This window comes from Halichoerus grypus, chromosome 15 (assembly GCF_964656455.1).
Source record: "Halichoerus grypus chromosome 15, mHalGry1.hap1.1, whole genome shotgun sequence".
Classification (NCBI taxonomy): domain Eukaryota; kingdom Metazoa; phylum Chordata; class Mammalia; order Carnivora; family Phocidae; genus Halichoerus; species Halichoerus grypus.
This window is the reverse complement of record NC_135726.1, coordinates 58,663,152-58,680,330: the sequence shown is the minus strand read 5'-3', so window position 1 is coordinate 58,680,330 and position 17,179 is coordinate 58,663,152. Positions and strand designations below refer to the sequence as shown.

The window sequence follows — 17,179 nt, the reverse complement described above, 5'->3', positions numbered from 1 at the left end:
GGTTCTAGAGGGGAGGGGGTTGGGAGGATGGGTTAGCCTGGTGATGGGTATTGAGGAGGGCACGTTCTGCATGGAGCACTGGGTGTTATGCACAAACAATGAATCATGGAACACTATATCTAAAACTATTGATGTAATGTATGGGGATTAACATAACAATAAAAAATTAAATAAAATCAAAAAAAAAAAAAAGAAGAAGAAAGACACAGGTTGAAGTATAGGAACAAGAGGGTAGGTAGAACGGAAAGAATGATCTATGAACGGCTGTGTGTGTGTGTGTTTTTAATAACACGTATCATTTCCCGGTATGTATCTTTTCTATCGAGTTTTTTTCCTTTTCTATTGAATTTCTCCCGCATGAGAATGTCAGCCACATGAGGGTGGGGTTCTTCTCTGCAGGCTCAGGTGTGTCCCCAGCGCCGAAAACAGTGCCTGGCACGCGGTGGGCGCTCAATCAGTAGCTAATGAGACAGAAGAAAGAACGAAAGAAGAAAAGGAACGAAAGGAATGGAACCCAGGCAAGCGCGGCTCTGGACCCCCACGCACCCCCTCCGGAGCCCCGCCGCGCGCCGGGCCGGAACGCCCGGGACCGCCAGCTCCCTTCGCGCGGCCCAACAAGCGGCACCCGCGCGCGGCCCCGCCCACGGCGCGTGCGCACCTCGGCCCCGCCCGACAGTGCTTTCGGGGACCGGGCTCGCTGCGCCCGCGCACTCCGAACCGGCCCGTCCAGGCCTGGGCGGGAACGGTCGGCCTGACGGGGCTGATCCGGTCGTGGTTCTGGGTTCGGAGGTCCGGGGCTTGGAGAGCGCGTCACGCGACTGGGGGCAGGAGCAAGAATCACCGGGCCGGCGCCCGCGGAGGGCAGTCCCAGGATGCCCTGCGCCGCGCCCGGCCCGGACTCCATTTCCCAGCGGCCCCTGCGGCCGGCTCCGCTGCCCGCCCGAGCGCCGCGGCCCCTTTGTGAGCCCGCCGGTCCGGCCGAGAGCGAGGCCCCGCCCCGGCCCGCGGGGCGCTCGGCTCCCGGCTGCCGACGGCGCGGAGGGAGGTGCCGACCCGCGGGGAGGAGGCGGTGAGGACGCCGGGGGCGGGCGCGCGCCTCGGCAGGCTTGCGGGGCTGGAGCGGGCGCGCGAGGGGGCCTGTGACAGTGGGAGACCGTGTCACCGTGTGACACCATGTCACCGCGTGCGTGCCCCTGTGTGTGACTGTGCGAACGTCTGTGACCATGACAGTGACGGTGAGTGTGCGGCTGTGTGGCTGGTCATGTGAGACAGCGTGAGGTTGTGTGACCTTATGTTGGCGTGACAGTGCGACCCACTGTGAGGGCACGGGTGCCAGGCTGCCAGGAGAGCTGCCGGCACGACGACTGTGTGGCTTCTGCGGCGGGCGGGTGGCGGGGTGGGTGCTCGGGGAGGCCAGTGTGCTCCAGGTTTTGGGAGACCGTGTCGGGCAGGAAGCCTGAGAGGGACTGAGATGAAGGGGAACACCTGAGTAGAAAGAGGAGCGGGAAGGAGAGAGGAGCCCCCGCTCCAGGTCTGGAGGGCAGCAGAGGAGGCTCTCTGGCACAGAAGGGAAGTCTGTCCCTTCCTCTCCTAGGCTCTGCTAATAGCACACAGTAGGGGAAACCTACTGTGTGCTATTTATGAACACACATGACTGACAGTTACTGAGCACAAAGGATGTGCCAAGCACTATGCTAAATGCTTCATGTGGATCATCTCAGGGTGCTCCCAACAATTGATAGGAAGTAGGTACCATTTCACTGATGAGGAAACTGAGGTTTGGAGTGGTTGCTTAAGTCATGGCGGTTGCAGAGCTAGTGAGTGGTAGACTGGGTGTCCGAGGGCAGGTGTTCTGATCCCCAGACCTGGTGGTTCTTACTGTTATGCTGCTTCTGAGATAATTCCTTTACTCTCCAAGGTAGAGAGGTTTAGTGGAAAATAACTCATGAATAGGGGTTTCGGTGACTGTTAATGCATAGTCCCCTCCCTCATCTCTTTTTGAGGAAATTGCGCAGAAAAGTTAAGGGATTGGTTTCCAGGTGCAGTTTGTCATAAGTCAGGACTACAAGCAGAGTGTTCTGACTCTTTGGTCCAGTGTCCTCCAGACCACATGACCCCTCTGATGCCTACTCTGTAAAGATGCTTTCTCTGAAGCATTTGTAGCTTTATCTCATTTTGTAGTAAGGGTGGTAACATATTCTCTTTTACCATCATTATCTGGTGGGAAGACTAAAAACTCAGACCTGGATTCCAGTTGGGCTCACTTATTACCACGAAGCCTTGGATAATTTCAATAATTTCATTGATGGACAGCTTTCATGTGTCAAGGGGGGGAAATCATCCTTACTTGATAGTGCCATTTATGGTTTCTTTCTCCCTCTCCAGCTCTATTATTCCAGACACTGCCCTTCCAGTAAGGAGTGTGAAGTAGGAGGACAGAGGAGCTGCCATAACTTCTTAAATTCTTAAAGCCATGTCCAAGGTAAGGAAAGATTTCTTCTCCCTGAGGTGCTGTTTTTCACATTTCATAGGAACATCTTGCTTTTCTTCTGAAATTCCCCAGCTAACAAAGCCCCATTCATTCAGTAACCTTGTCCTCATGTTCTCCCAATCCAGTAAAAGGTCCCAGTGAGCTTCCTTTTTTTCCTCAGCCAGCATTTTCATCTTCATTCAAGAAATAGCTTAGCACTCCTACAGGTTAGGTGTTCTGTTAGGAGCTCTCAGGAGGCAAAAATGCACTCCTTGGTGGTATATGAAAGCCTTCATTGATTCATTGAGGTCAAGATGTATTCTGATGTGACCACTAGCTTAGAGCTTTTTCACAGACCTAGGTTTGAGAGGAAGGCAAGACAAGGGCTATTGGGCAATCTTAGTCATAGTACATGACAAGATATCTTGCTCAAGGTGATTTTGAAGAGTAGTATGTGTTGGGTTTTGAGTATTAAAAGTGTGGGTCAGCTAGGGCAGTCACTGGGCTCTGAAGAATAAGGTTCCATGGGAGTAATAAGGTCCTGTTATAGGGACATTCTGAGTTAATAGTGGGCTACAGCTAGGATATTCTAGGTCATCCAGTTAAGATTAGTGGAATATAATACTTATAGCAAAATAGGACATTTTTTGAAAAAATGAGAACAGTACTTGAATCTACATTTTAAAATGGCTGCATACATCTATAATGAAACAGTAAATAGTATGTGATGAGAGCCAGAAGAAACAAATGAAAAGATCAATATATAATGTCCAAAAACAAATGCAAGTATAAATAAGAATGGAAGATATTTATTCATTCATTGAACATAGAGTTATTAAAGACTTACTATATACTAAGTGCTGGAAATACTGTGGTAAATGAAAATAGACACCATCTTTGTTTTCATGGAATTTAATGTCTACTAGTTTGTTTATTATGTGATAATGTAAGTCATGTTCTTTTAAATCAGTGGAGACAGAATGGATTATTCATTTAGAAAAAAGATTTCTTGGGGTGCCTGGGTGGCTCAGTCGTTAAGCGTCTGCCTTCGGCTCAGGTCATGATCCCAGGTTCCTGGGATTGAGCCCCGCATCGGGCTCCCTGCTCGCCGGGAAGCCTGCTTCTCCCTCTCCCACTCCTCCTGCTTATGTTCCCTCTTTCCCTATGTCTCTCTGTCAAATAAATAAATAAAATCTTAAAAAAAAAAAAAAGATTTCTTCCTCACACTTTGAGGGTAAATACATTCTATAGGTTAAATGTAAAAAATAAAACCATATGAACTGCTGGATGAAAATATAGAGAATGGCTGTAAGAGGAAGATGAACCAGAAGCAGAAATCAACTAGAGCAGCACTGTCCAGTAGAACTTCCTGTGATGACTGATTATAGAAATGTTCTATATCTGCACTGTCCAGTATAGTAGCCATTAGCTACCTGTGGCTCTGGAACACTTGGATATACTAGTGTGACTGAGGAACTGAATCTTTAATATTAACGGATTTAAATTTAAATAGCCACATGTGACTAGTAGCTGTGTATTGGGCAGCACAGATCTAGGCTAATAAAATAATAAAGCCAGGTAGAAAGTTGTGGGTGATCTTGTCCAAGTCACTCATTTTACAGATGAGGAAAAACAGGCCAAATGAGGAAAATGACATACCTCCGTCACTAGTTAGTGATTGTATCAGATACAGGACGTTGTAATATATGTTGAGGGTCAGCATAAATAGATAGTGAGTGATGATTTCAAGAGGGTCGTAGAAAATAATGAAGGACTATGGACCAGTGAAGGAAAACAGTTGCCTTTGCCTGGAACCCTCATTGGCTTCCCATTTTACTTGGAATGAAATCCAGTGTCCTCTCCACAGTCTATAAGGCCCTGCATGATCCAGCTCTTGGCTATCCCAGACCTCATTTTCTCCAGATTTTTACCCTTCCGTGCTCCAATCACACTGGTCAACTTGCTATTCCTCAAACTTAACCAAGCTCTTTCCCGTCTCTGAACCTTTGCATTTGCTCCTCCCTCTTCTGTAATTCTCTTCCCTTAGATATCAGCATGGTTTACTCTCACATTTAGATTGTTGTTTAAACATTACTGCTTCATTGAGGTTTACCTTGACCATCTTACCTAAAACAAATGCTCTTGTCACTCTAAATCACCTTACTTGGTTTTTTGTCATAGTGTTTACCACCACCCGACATTGTATGACCTCATGTTTAATGTCTTTCTCCTTAGAATATTAATTCCACAAGCAAAGGAACTATATTTTGTTTACCTTTGTTTTCCCTATGCTTGGAACATTGTAGGTAGTAGGCATTCAGTAAATATTTATCAAACTAATATATAAATGAACAAGATTGTGAGTTGTTCATCTATGAGTAAGACCAGAGAGGTAAGAGCCAGCTACCTCTTTTCTCCTGCTGCTAAACTGGTAATGGAAAAAGCAGAAAGCGAGGGTATGATGTGTAGAACAGACAGAGCCCATCAGCCCAAATGCTATTTCTGGGAACCCACCCCAGACCTTATGAGTCAGACTCTGGTGGTGGGGCCCAGGAAACTGCATTTTTATTAAGTCCAAGGATGCGTTCGATACACATTTTTTGAAAGCCTCTTGTTTCTAAAGATTATATTTAAAGGGTGCCTCGGGAGGGGGGGATGGGTTAGCCCGGTGATGGGTATTAAGGAGGGCACGTCCTGCAGGGAGCACTGGGTGTTATATGAAAACAATGGATCGTGGATCACCACATCAAAAACCAATGACGTATTGTATGGTGACTAACATAACATAATGAAATTAAAAAAAAAAAAAAGGGTGCCTCTTATAAACACCACTTTGTTGGTTGTCACCTGTGTGCCTCTCACAATCCCTATGCCTGCCGTTGATTCTCTGTACTCACAGCAATGCACTTGAGTGGCCCTGTGTGCCTTCCATGATTCCTTGTGCCTCCCAAAATCCCATGTCTCTCTCAAAACATTGATTTTTTTAAGAAATCCAGTCTGAGAATCTTTGTCTTTTAGTTAGTGTTTAGGACATTTTCATTTAATGTAATTACTGATATATTTAAGCCTATCATATTGCAGTTTGTTTTCTACTTATTCCATCTATTCTTTGTTCCTTTATTTCTCCTTGTTTGCCTTCTTTTGGATAAATCAAGTACTTTTTCCTTATTATCTTGTTAATTATACATTATTATTATTATATATTTTTTATTTTTTAAAGGTTTTATTTATTCACTTGAGACACAGAGATACAGAGAGGGAGAGAGAGAGCATGAGCAGGGAGAGAGGCAGAGGGAGAGGGAGAAGCAGGCTCCCCGCTGAGCCAGGAGCCCGATGTGGGGCTCGATCCCAGGACCCTGGGATCATGACCTGAGCCGAAGGCAGACGCCTAACCATCTGAGCCACCCAGGCGCCCCAATTATACATTATTATTATTATTTTAGTGGCCACTATAGGATATTTACCCATTTCTAATTATGTAATTATCTTCTTTCTTCCTTCCTTCTGTAATTTTCCTTCTATAATTAGTATTCTTATCACTTTCTGAACAAGATAAGACATCTATAGTGGTTAACTCCAACTTAGTAGTAGTAGTAGATATTATAGTTATTCCTTTGAGGCTCTTGATTTCTTCTTGATTTTCATTTCCATTTCCTTCCATTTTCCTTCTACCTGAAGAACAATTAGTATTTCTTTGAGTACAGGTCAACACTTTATTCCCAGCCTGAATTATCTTTTCATTAGCTCATATTCTTTTTTTTTTTTTTTAAGATTTTATTTATTTATTTGAGAGAGAGAGAATGAGAGACAGCATGAGAGGGAGGAGGATCAGAGGGAGAAGCAGACTCCCTGCTGAGCAGGGAGCCCGATGTGGGACTCGATCCAGGGACTCCAGGATCATGACCTGAGCCGAAGGCAGTCCCTTAACCAACTGAGCCACCCAGGTGCCCCAGCTCATGTTCTTGCTAGATCAAAATAGTGTAATTTAAAATTTTTTCTGAGGTCAAGTAAGTTTGGGAAATCCTAGTTTCAGTAGAGAGAATATCTTCTAGGATTTATTTTAAGGAAATAATTGGAGATGTCTGTTGAATCCTTAATTCAACATACAGTAGTATTGTATGAGAACTGTACTGTAACATTTAAAAATAGTGCGCATCACTATTCTCACATCATAATGAAAAATTCAGATTCATGTAAATGAAAGTAAACAAAGGGTTAGTAAAGATACAGCATATTTATACCACATAATGTTATCCATCTAACAAAAGTGATGTTATAATGAATGTGGATAATCATCAACATGTCCGTATAAGGAAACATTTGAACAGATATATACTAGCTGTAAATTTTGATTGTTTCTAGGAAGTAGGGTGACATAGTAGGTAGATGTGGGGATGGAGGACTTGCAGTTCTTTTAACTTTTATAAAAAGGAAAAAAAAATCACTGAGGGTACAAATACTGGACATTATTTGCTAAGTTTCCTTCATGATTACAAATTGTATGAAATTCCTGTTTTATCAAATCAAAATAAATATTAAAATATTTTAAAGATATTCAAGTCCCATTGAATGGCTGAGAGGAAAAGGTCAGTCAGTTGAAACCTGGAATACATTAGTTTGTGTGTGAAGCTAAAAAAGATATAAGAACTTTACCTAGCAAAAGCTGCCTCACCTCTGTTTACAGAGGAAATGTGTGTAGAACACTTTTGTTTGCACAAAATATTATAGTTTGTATTGAATTGTTTGAGGTTTTTGTGTTTTTTTTTTAAAGATTTTATTTATTTGACAGAGAGAGAGTGAGAGAGGGAACACAAGCAGGGGGAGTGGGAAAGGGAGAAGCAGGCTCCCCGCCAAGCAAGGAGCCCGACACGGGGCTCGATCCCAGGACCCTGGGATCATGACCTGAGCGGAAGGCAGACGCCCAACGACTGAGCCACCCAGGCGCCCCTGAAGTGTTTGAGTTTTAATAGAATTGATGATTGACAGTACCCAGCCTTGTCTAGGACAAGTTTCATCTTTTAAGACTCAGTTCATGTTCCCTTCCTTCCTTGAAGCCTTTACTCACTTCCCATATTTCCCTGTGTTAAGTGTTTTAGAGATGGAGGCATGTAAGATCAAGCTGATGCACATAACTGATGTTTCTTGGAGGCATACTTCTGCTTCTCTTATAGCCTCCTTAAACATAAACTTGGGCACCAGCAGTTCACATATTAACTCATTATTTCCATTAAAACTGTTTCTGCATAAAATCATTGATGTGCTTAAATATATCCTCAATAGGATCATTACTCTGCCGAGTCACATTTAATAGGAGTGATGTTCATATTTGATAACCACTAGGGCAAGGGCATACACCAGAACTTACCCCAGCTGGGATACTGGAGGGTGCTGCTGTGCTGGGCATTGCCCTTAAGTTGCTGGGTTGTGGGGAGATCTGGGATAGTCACTAGCAGGGCTCAGTGCAGTAGCTGTTTACCAACCAGTGTGGCATTATTTCAGTATTTAACAAGTCAGTTCAGCTCTTCAGATGTGTATCACCAAGTGCATCTGTATATCAGCCCAGGTAAAGAGTAGGCTTTGCTCCGTGACATGCCAAACCAAAGAGGCATATAGCAAACCATAGGTAAGCCCTGGTAAGTCTGGAGCAGATTTACCTCATTAGGAAGAACACCCGTTTTGAATTTTTAGGAAGCAGACTAGGTCTTATTCCATGTTATAAAGATCCTTAATTCAATGGAGTATTACTTGAGAACTGTACTTTAACATTTTAAAAACTCTCACTCAGGGCGCCTGGGTGGCTCAGTTGTTAAGCGTCTGCCTTCTGCTCAGGTCATGATCCCAGGGTCCTGGGATCAAGCCCTGCATCAGGCTCCCTGCTTGCTCCATGGGAAGCCTGCTTCTCCCTCTCCCACTCCCCCTGCTTGTGTTCCCTCCCTCACTGTCTCTTTCTCTGTCAAAAACTAAATAAAATCTTTTTTTTTTTAAAGATTTTATTTATTTATTTGAGAGAGAGAGAGAGAGCACAAGTAGGGGGAGTGGGAGAGGGATCCCAGGACCCTGGGATCATGACCTGAGCTGAAGGCAGTCGCTTAACCAACTGAGCCACCCAGGCACCCCTAAATAAAATCTTTAAAAAAAAATAAAAAAATAAAAACTCTCACTCATTAGACATGCACAATTGGGTATGTTCCTCTAGTGAGAGCTGTAAGGATTTTTTGTTGCACTTGATTATCACATCTGAAATGTTCACTATCTAATAGTGCTTAAAATTACTATTATTGTGTCTCTTTACATGAGAAGTTACCAACTGTCTTTGAAACTCAGTGAGGTTATCAAGAGCTGTTAGATAATCTTTTATTGCCCCAGTCGTTCTGCTATGGCATACCTTCGTTTAGGTTATATTTTGCAAAATCACTATAGAACTTGTTTAATATTTTTACTACCTATATGTTTAGTTTTAGGAAATCAATATTATAAGCATCAAATATATTTATATAGGTACCCTATTGATACAGCTGGAACATTAGCCATTCCACGAAAGAGTTTGGAAAATGTAGATTTAGGCCACGTTCAACTTGGTCTGTACAACATATTCCTGCCTCCTCCTTAAAGCCTTTCTTCACTGCTCTCGTCTATCCTGATTTTCCATATTGAGAAATGAATTAGCATTTAGTATGAATAACAATTATTTTGCTCGTTTGCTCTTTTCCCCATCAGTAGAGACTATGTCAGAAATTGTATACTTTCCATGACAAAATATTAAAACCAAGCACAGAGAAATCATTTTAGAAATTGCTTGACATATGGTGCAGAGAACCAAAGATACTGCCAGAAAGTTTCGCTATATGCAGTATTTCTCTCCAAAAGTACAAATTAACTCTTCAGACTATGCCAATCTGAGGTGAAGAATACTAGTTGAGAATAAAGGAATATGTTTATGTCATTTCAGGATTTGGTGACATTTGGGGATGTGGCTGTAGATTTCTCTCAAGAGGAGTGGGAATGGCTGAACCCTGCTCAGAGGAATTTGTACAGAAAGGTGATGTTGGAGAACTATAGGAGCCTGGTATCACTAGGTAAGGAGGTTCCCTAGAATTCAGAATCTGCACATAGGGCTGCTTTCCAATGTTTGGGAAGCCTCCGATGTACTTCATTAAATTTCCCTTTCTTGTGCTCCCCAAAATAGGCTGAGTTTGTAGAACTGGTAGCTTCATTGGACTATTCCTACAACTTCATTTTCCCCATTCTTCAGAATACTTCACCTCTTCCTCTACTCCCTTCTATAATGCCCTTGACTTCCTGATGACCAAGCACCTTGATCTGATTTATGGGCCCGGCTAATTCCCCCTTTATTTCTTATAAGCAGGAGTTTCAGTTTCTAAGCCAGATGTGATCTCATTACTGGAACAAGGAAAAGAACCCTGGATGGTGAAGAAGGAGGGGACAAGAGGCACGTGCCCTGGTGAGTGAGAAAGAACTAGGAAGGTAGAAGAGGCCATTGCAAGGAAAAGCTCAGCTATTCTGAGAGGTTCCAGCTTATAATTGATGTTTCATGGGTAATTTTTCTTAAAGGCTCAAGGCCTGGGAAGAAGCATTGAGGTGCCATTGGCATGAGCTCCCTTATTCTTCTTGTACATACTCTCTCACAAATTACTGTCTTCTCTGATAACCTTTTCCTTTTATCTGGGTCCAAAATGTCAGTGTCTGCTTGTTCTTGCTTTTTAGTTTTGCAAAAGTTGCTCCATCATACTTTTAAAAAATCTAGACATAGCAGTGTCTATTTTTTTCATTTTTAGTCACTCATTCCTTTTAGAATGAAGGTTGGATTCATTTATTCATTCACTTATTCTTTTACCAAGATTCATTGAGGTTTTACTTTAAGAAAATCATTCTGCTAAATTCTTAAGGTTCTTCAGAGGCTAATTAACCATCACAGAAGAATTTCCAGTTATATTTTCAAGTCTGGGTAACTGGAAAGTGAGACGGTTTAATAGAAACAAGTCAAAACAATATCCTGATAGAGGAAAAAGATGATAATTTGACTTGGGACATAAGAGATTTATTTTTACAAGATGGAAAGACTTCTGAGTGAAGAAACACAACATGCCACTAGATCGGGAGAAGCTCAGAAAAAAGTGATTTAGAGATGCTAGTACGAATGGATGCGATCACTTAGTTTTACAGTTTGAGATAAACCGTGGTATTGGGGCTTTTGTGGGAAAGTGGATCTTTAACAACTTTCTCAATGTTCTCTCTGGTAAGTGGTCTCTTTATAGTTTCTGTCTTGGGTGAAATTTTACCAATTTTTACTTTCCCAAACGATTATCTTTTAATTTAGGTTATCAAATTTATTTCTATGAATCTGAAGAAAATAATCTTGTAATTCTTTTTTAATAGTTTCCAATTTTATTTTGTATAGCTGTTCTTTTTAAAAAATTACTAGGTAAGCTAGTCATTAATTTTATTTTTAAAATCCAGCTTATGGATTTATTAGTGTTACCATTATTCTCTTTTACAATTCTTTATTTTCTGCTTTCCCTAATTCCATCATTCTAATTTTCTTAGGTTTATTTTTTGTTCTCCGTTTTGCTAAATAAATGCTTAAATCTATTCGTTTCATTCTCTTATTCACTAAATTCTTAGGGGCTATGAATTTTCCTCTGAATATAGCTTCAGCTGTCCTACAGAGAGTCTAGTATTTACTGTTTTTGTTATTGCTGTTTCCTAGATAACCTACTTTTAAAAAAATTTCTCTTTTACGGGAGAGTTGTTTAAAAGAAAGTTTTCTGGGGGTACCTGGATGGCTCAGTCAGTTAAGCATCCAACTTTTGATTTTGGCTCAGGTCATGATCTCAGAGTCGTGGGATTGAGCCCTGGGTCGGGCTCCCCGCTCAGCGGGAAGTCTGAGTGTCTCTCTCTCTCTCCCTCTCTCCTTCCCTCCACTCATACTCACATGCTCTCTCTTTTTCTCTTTCTCTGGAATGAATAAATAAATCTTTAGAAAAAGAAATTTTTCTGGTTTTAATATATTTTGATCAAATTATTTTATCATATTTGATCATATAGGACTTAGTATTCTTTGAAACTTTAGGATTTTGTATGGCATAATATATAGTTGGTGTTTGTAAAATGTTCCATAGGTTCCAAGGTTAAGTCTCTATTTTCAGTGTTAAGAGCTTGTTACATGAGTTTTACTTTTTTATTATATTATTAAAGTCTGTCTTTACTTACCTTTCTTGTTTCCGTTTTTTTCTTAATAACTTTATTAAGGAATTATTACATACAGTAAATCGCATCCATATACATCATACAATGTGATGAATTCTGACTGTTGTACACACCCATGAAACCATCACCACAATGAAGACATACAGCATTTCCATCACCCCAAAAGATTGCCTGTGCCTTTTTGCAGTCCATTTTTGTCCTCCTGGCTCCAAACACCAATCTGATCTTTGTCATTTTATTATTTTTTAAGATATTTTATTTATTTATTTGAGAGTGAGAAATAGCATAAGAGGGGAGAGGGTCAGAGGGAGAAGCAGGCTCCCCGATGAGCCGGGAGCCCGATGTGGGGCTCGATGTGGGGCTCAATCCCAGGACTCTGGGATCATGACCTGAGCCGAAGGCAGTCACTCAACCAACTAAGCCACCCAGGCGCCCTGATCTTTGTCATTTTAGACTAGTTTCCATCTAAACTAAATGGATTCATATATATTGTTGTGTCTGGCTTATTTAACTCATAATTTCAAAAATCGTATTTTTGCATGTATGAATACTTTATGCATTTTATTGCTGAGTAGTAGTCTATTGTGTAGACATCCAACATTTTGTTTTTCCTTTCATCTGTTCATGGATATTTGGGTTGTTTCCAGGTTTTGGCTATTATAAATAAAGCTGCTGTGAAGCTGTCAATTTACAGGACTTTGTGTGCATGTATGTTTTCATTTCTCTTGGGTAAATGTCTAAAAGTGCAAAGAGTCATACAGTAGGAATAGGTTTAACTTTTTAAGAAATTGCCAGTCTTCCAAAGTGACTGTACCATTTTCATTCCCAACAGCAATATATGAGACTTCCATTTCCTCCCTATCTTCACATCTTTGTATTTTCAGTTTTTTCTTTTATTCATTCTAATGGTTGTGTTGTGGTATCTCATTGTGGTTTTAATATGCAAATCTCTGATGACATAATGTTGAATGTCTTTTCGTATGCTATTTGGCCATTCATATCTTTTGTTAAGTGTTCAAATCTTTTGCCCATGTTTTATTACTTTGTTTTTCTTATTATCGAATTTTAAGAGTTCTTTATATGTCTTAATACAAGTCTTTTGCCATTTATATGTATTAGGATACATGTGTGCCAACTGTGCTTGTGGTTTTGTTTTTCTGCTGTCTTTTGAACATCCAAAGTTTAATTTTCATAAAGTCCAATTTATTAATTTGTTTGGTGCTTTCTGTGTCATATCTAAGAAATTCTTGCTACCCCTTAAGTCACCAAAATTTTCTTGTGTGTTTTCTCCTAAGAATTTTGTAGTTTTAGCTTTTACATTTTGGTATATGACCCATTGAGCTAAATTTTGTGTCTTGTGTGAAGTAAAGATTGAGGTTTTGGGTTTTTTTTCCTCATTTGGATATATACAGTTGCTCCAGTATCTTTTCTTAAAAAGACATTCCTTTACCCATTATACTGCCTTGTTGGTACCTCTGTACCAAAAGCAGTTGACCATATCTACATGGGTCTAGTTCTGAACTCTATTCTGTCCCATCAATCTGTATGCCTATCCTTTCATCAGTACCACAGTCTTGATTACTATAATTTATACTTTTTTTTTTAAGATTTTATTCATTTATTTGACAGAGAGAGACAGGGAGAGAGGGAACACAAGCAGGGAGAGTGTGAAGGCAGAAGCAGACTTCCTGCTGAACAGGGAGCCCGATGCAGGACTCGATCCCAGGACCCTGGGATCACGACCCCAGCCAAAGGCAGACGCTTAACTGACTGAGCCACCCAGGTGCCCTATAGTAACTTTTGATATCTAATAGTTCAACTTATAAAATCACTTTAACTATTTAGATTATTTGCATTCCCAAATAAATGTTAGAATGAAGTTGAGAATTTCTACCCAAAAGCCTGCTAGGATTTTGATTTGGATTATATGGAATCTATACATCAATTTGGGAAAAACTGATATCCAAATTAGTATCACTTGAGTTTAGTTCATGAATGTGGTTTATGTAGCCATTTATTAGTCTTTTTAAATTCTCTTAGCAGTATTCTATAGTATCCAGTGCAGTGACTATATATATATATATGTGTATTTTTAATCTTATGGTATTTTTTGGTGCTATTATAAATAGAATTCTTAAGAATTCCATTTTCATTTGCTTGTTGCTAGTATGCAAAAATGTAAATTGATTTTTATATTAACTTTATATCTTATAATCTTGATAGATTTATTTAATAGTTCTAGTAGCTCTTTGTAGGTTCCTGAGGCACCTGGGTGGCTCAGTTAGCTAAGCATAGGCCTTCGGCTCAGGTCACGATAGCAGGGTCCTGGGATTGAGTCCCGCATTGAGGTCCCCACTCAGCGGGGAGTCTGCTTCTCCCTCTCCCTCTGCCCCTCCCCCCAACTCATGCTCACTCACTCTCTATCATATAAATAAAATCTTTTTTAAAAATTTACATTTGGTCGGAATATATCACATAGAAAATGCCTGACGAGTTTTTTTTTAAAGTAGGCCACACACCCAATGTGGGGCTTGAACTCCTGAGATAAAGTCACATGCTCTACTAACTGAGCCAGCCATGTGCCCCAAAAAGACACTTTTTTTAGGCTACAAAAGTTTAGCCACAGTTGGCCTGGACAACCTAAGGCAACTAATAGTACCTGGTGTATCTTTGGGTATGAGGATCTTACGGAAGTTTTTTTAGCCACACTGACCTTATGAAATTGACTTTTTAAAGATAATGAACTTAGCTTGAATGCAGAATGACCTGAGGCAAGAGAAGAAGGGAAGGGTGTTTGGAGACTGTAATATTAAATCATATATAAAATTATTGTGATTTTATATAACTTCTTCAGTTTCTAATTTTTTCCCTAATTCTTAGTTTTTCATTCTTTATAATCTCATACTTTTTAGACTGCATCTTAACAGCTGTTAAATCCCCAAACTTATGTATTTTATTCACCAATTTTTGTTTTAGAAGTTCTCTTCTGATGAACAAATACAAAAGACCTTTGTTTTCTTGATATCTTTTAGATTGGGAGTATACATTTAAAAACAATGGATTTTCATCAAAGCAAGTTATTTATGAAGAAACATCCGAACTAGTGAAAATGGGAAGAAGCCATCTTAGTTATAGCCTTGACTGCCCCAGCTTGAGAGAAGACTGTAAAAGTGAGGACTGGCTCAAGAACCAGTTAGGAAGTCAGGAGGTACATTCCAGACAACTGATCATCACTCATAAAGAAATGCTCACTGAGGATCAAAGTAATGAATATACTAAATCTTGGCAAACTTTCCGTCAGGATGCAATATTTGATATAAAAAAGACTTTTCCCGCCAAAGAAAGAGTACATAAGCATGAGCCACAAAAGAGAAGTTACCGAAAAAAGTCTGTCGAAATGAAACATAAGAAAGTCTATATACAAAAGAAACTCTTGAAATGTAATGAATGTGAGAAAGTTTTCAACCAGAGCTCATCCCTTACTCTTCATCAGAGAATTCATACTGGAGAGAAACCCTATGCATGTGTTGAATGTGGGAAAACCTTCAGCCAGAGTGCAAACCTAGCTCAACATAAGAGAATACATACTGGAGAGAAACCCTATGAATGTAAAGAATGTAGGAAAGCCTTCAGCCAGAATGCACACCTTGCTCAACATCAGAGAGTTCATACTGGAGAGAGACCTTATCAATGTAAAGAATGTAAAAAAGCCTTCAGCCAGATTGCACACCTGGCTCAACATCAGAGAGTTCATACTGGAGAGAGACCTTTTGAATGTATTGAATGTGGAAAAGCCTTCAGTAATGGTTCATTTCTCGCTCAGCATCAGAGAATTCATACAGGAGAAAAACCTTATGTATGTAATGTGTGTGGGAAAGCCTTTAGCCATCGTGGATACCTAATTGTACATCAGAGAATTCATACTGGAGAGAGACCGTATGAATGTAAGGAATGTAGGAAAGCTTTCAGCCAATATGCACACCTTTCTCAACATCAGAGAGTTCATACTGGAGAAAAACCTTATGAATGTAAAGTATGCAGGAAAGCCTTCAGCCAGATTGCATACCTTGATCAACATCAGAGGGTTCATACTGGAGAAAAACCCTATGAGTGTATTGAATGTGGGAAGGCCTTTAGCAATAGTTCATCACTTGCACAACATCAGAGAAGTCATACTGGAGAAAAACCTTATATGTGCAAGGAATGTAGGAAAACATTTAGCCAGAATGCAGGCCTTGCTCAACATAAGCGAATTCATACTGGAGAGAAACCTTATGAATGTAATATTTGTGGGAAGGCCTTTAGCTATAGTGGATCTCTTACTCTACATCAAAGAATTCATACAGGAGAGAGACCCTATGAATGTAAGGATTGCAGGAAATCTTTCAGGCAGCGTGCCCATCTTGCCCAGCATGAGAGAATTCATACTATGGAGTCATTCTTGACTCCTTCCTCTCGCTCATCCCCCATGTCCAGTCAGTTGCCAAGACCTGTTGGTTTTATCTCCTAAATATGCCTTGAATCTGACTCCTTTAACCCATTTCCGTTCCATCATCTTTGTGCAGTACACAGTAATCTATTTCATATGGACTATGGAAATAGCTTTCTGATTGGTCTCCCTGTATTTACCATTTCCTTTGTCAGTTGCCTACATTGCAGTCAAACTTGTATTTTAGAAGTTTGATCATATCCCTTCCTCATTGATACCCTTCACTGGTACCCCATAGTTCTTAGGTTAAAGCACACATTCCTCAGAATAACCTAAAAGACCCTCCTGCCCCAAATACCTTGTTCCAGTATACCTTCCAAAGTACTATTTCATGTCAAAGTCCATCTCATTCTTTGGCTATTTATCCAGAATTAAGAACTCATATTCCAGCATCAAACAGATCTGGGTTCTAATCCTTGCACTTCCATTTTCTAGCCCTCTAGTTTGAGAGAAACATTTTGTTCTTTGTAAGGTTCAGTCTTCTTATTTATATTATGGAAATAATAATAGTACTACCTCAAAAGTTGATGGGAGGATTAAATGAGAGAATGCATGTAAATTGCTCAGAGTGCCTAGCATAATCACTTAATAAATGTTACCATAAAATGAAAAGATACTGTGGTATACAAAGAGGACCTGATCATCTTAGCAAGGATCATCTGAGAAATAACAAAAGCAGCAGCAGTTTAAGACTTAAGAGATAATAAAGATTTTTGATTAGGAACAGTAGTCATTGTTCTAAAGGTGGGTGATAAGGGTATCTAAAAACACTAGCACTGATATTAAATTCCATAATGATATAGAGTAAGATATGACTTTGTTGGTAAGAAAAACTAACTTCATTAAATATTCAACAGTTCTAAGAAGCCAGATTTTAAAAATCACTAGTAATAAGTAGGATTTACTGAGATGTATTCATCATTTACATTAAGACAAAGGCAAAATAGATCTTTTTAAAAAGACAACTTAAAAAAATCAATAACCAAAGAATA

At 40.2% G+C, this 17,179-nt stretch overlaps 1 protein-coding gene across 4 annotated transcripts; it reads left to right on the top strand.

The window, feature by feature from the left end:
• Positions 1 to 696: 696 nt before the first annotated feature.
• ZNF583 (zinc finger protein 583) lies at positions 697 to 16,911 on the top strand. Of its 4 annotated transcripts, none has more exons than XM_036096608.2 (5): positions 697 to 1,069; positions 2,386 to 2,482; positions 9,420 to 9,546; positions 9,834 to 9,932; positions 14,731 to 16,911. In XM_036096608.2, exons 2-5 carry the CDS (start codon positions 2,474 to 2,476, stop codon positions 16,206 to 16,208), a joined length of 1,713 nt encoding a protein of 570 aa, XP_035952501.1. In that variant the 5' UTR covers positions 697 to 1,069; positions 2,386 to 2,473; the 3' UTR covers positions 16,209 to 16,911. The 4 variants fall into 4 exon arrangements, with proteins under 4 accessions (XP_035952501.1, XP_035952503.1, XP_035952502.1 ...); XM_036096610.2 differs by having other exon boundaries at positions 698 to 1,069; positions 9,837 to 9,932; XM_036096609.2 differs by lacking the exon at positions 697 to 1,069 and adding an exon at positions 1,095 to 1,235.
• Positions 16,912 to 17,179: the final 268 nt, after the last annotated feature.

Bases quoted from the DNA above. Each gene is read 5' to 3' on its own strand.
- ZNF583 (XM_036096608.2), top strand. The intron at 9,547-9,833 runs GTAAGGAGGTTC...ATTTCTTATAAG, and splicing joins TAGGAGCCTGGTATCACTAG to CAGGAGTTTCAGTTTCTAAG. The intron at 9,933-14,730 runs GTGAGTGAGAAA...GATATCTTTTAG, and splicing joins GACAAGAGGCACGTGCCCTG to ATTGGGAGTATACATTTAAA.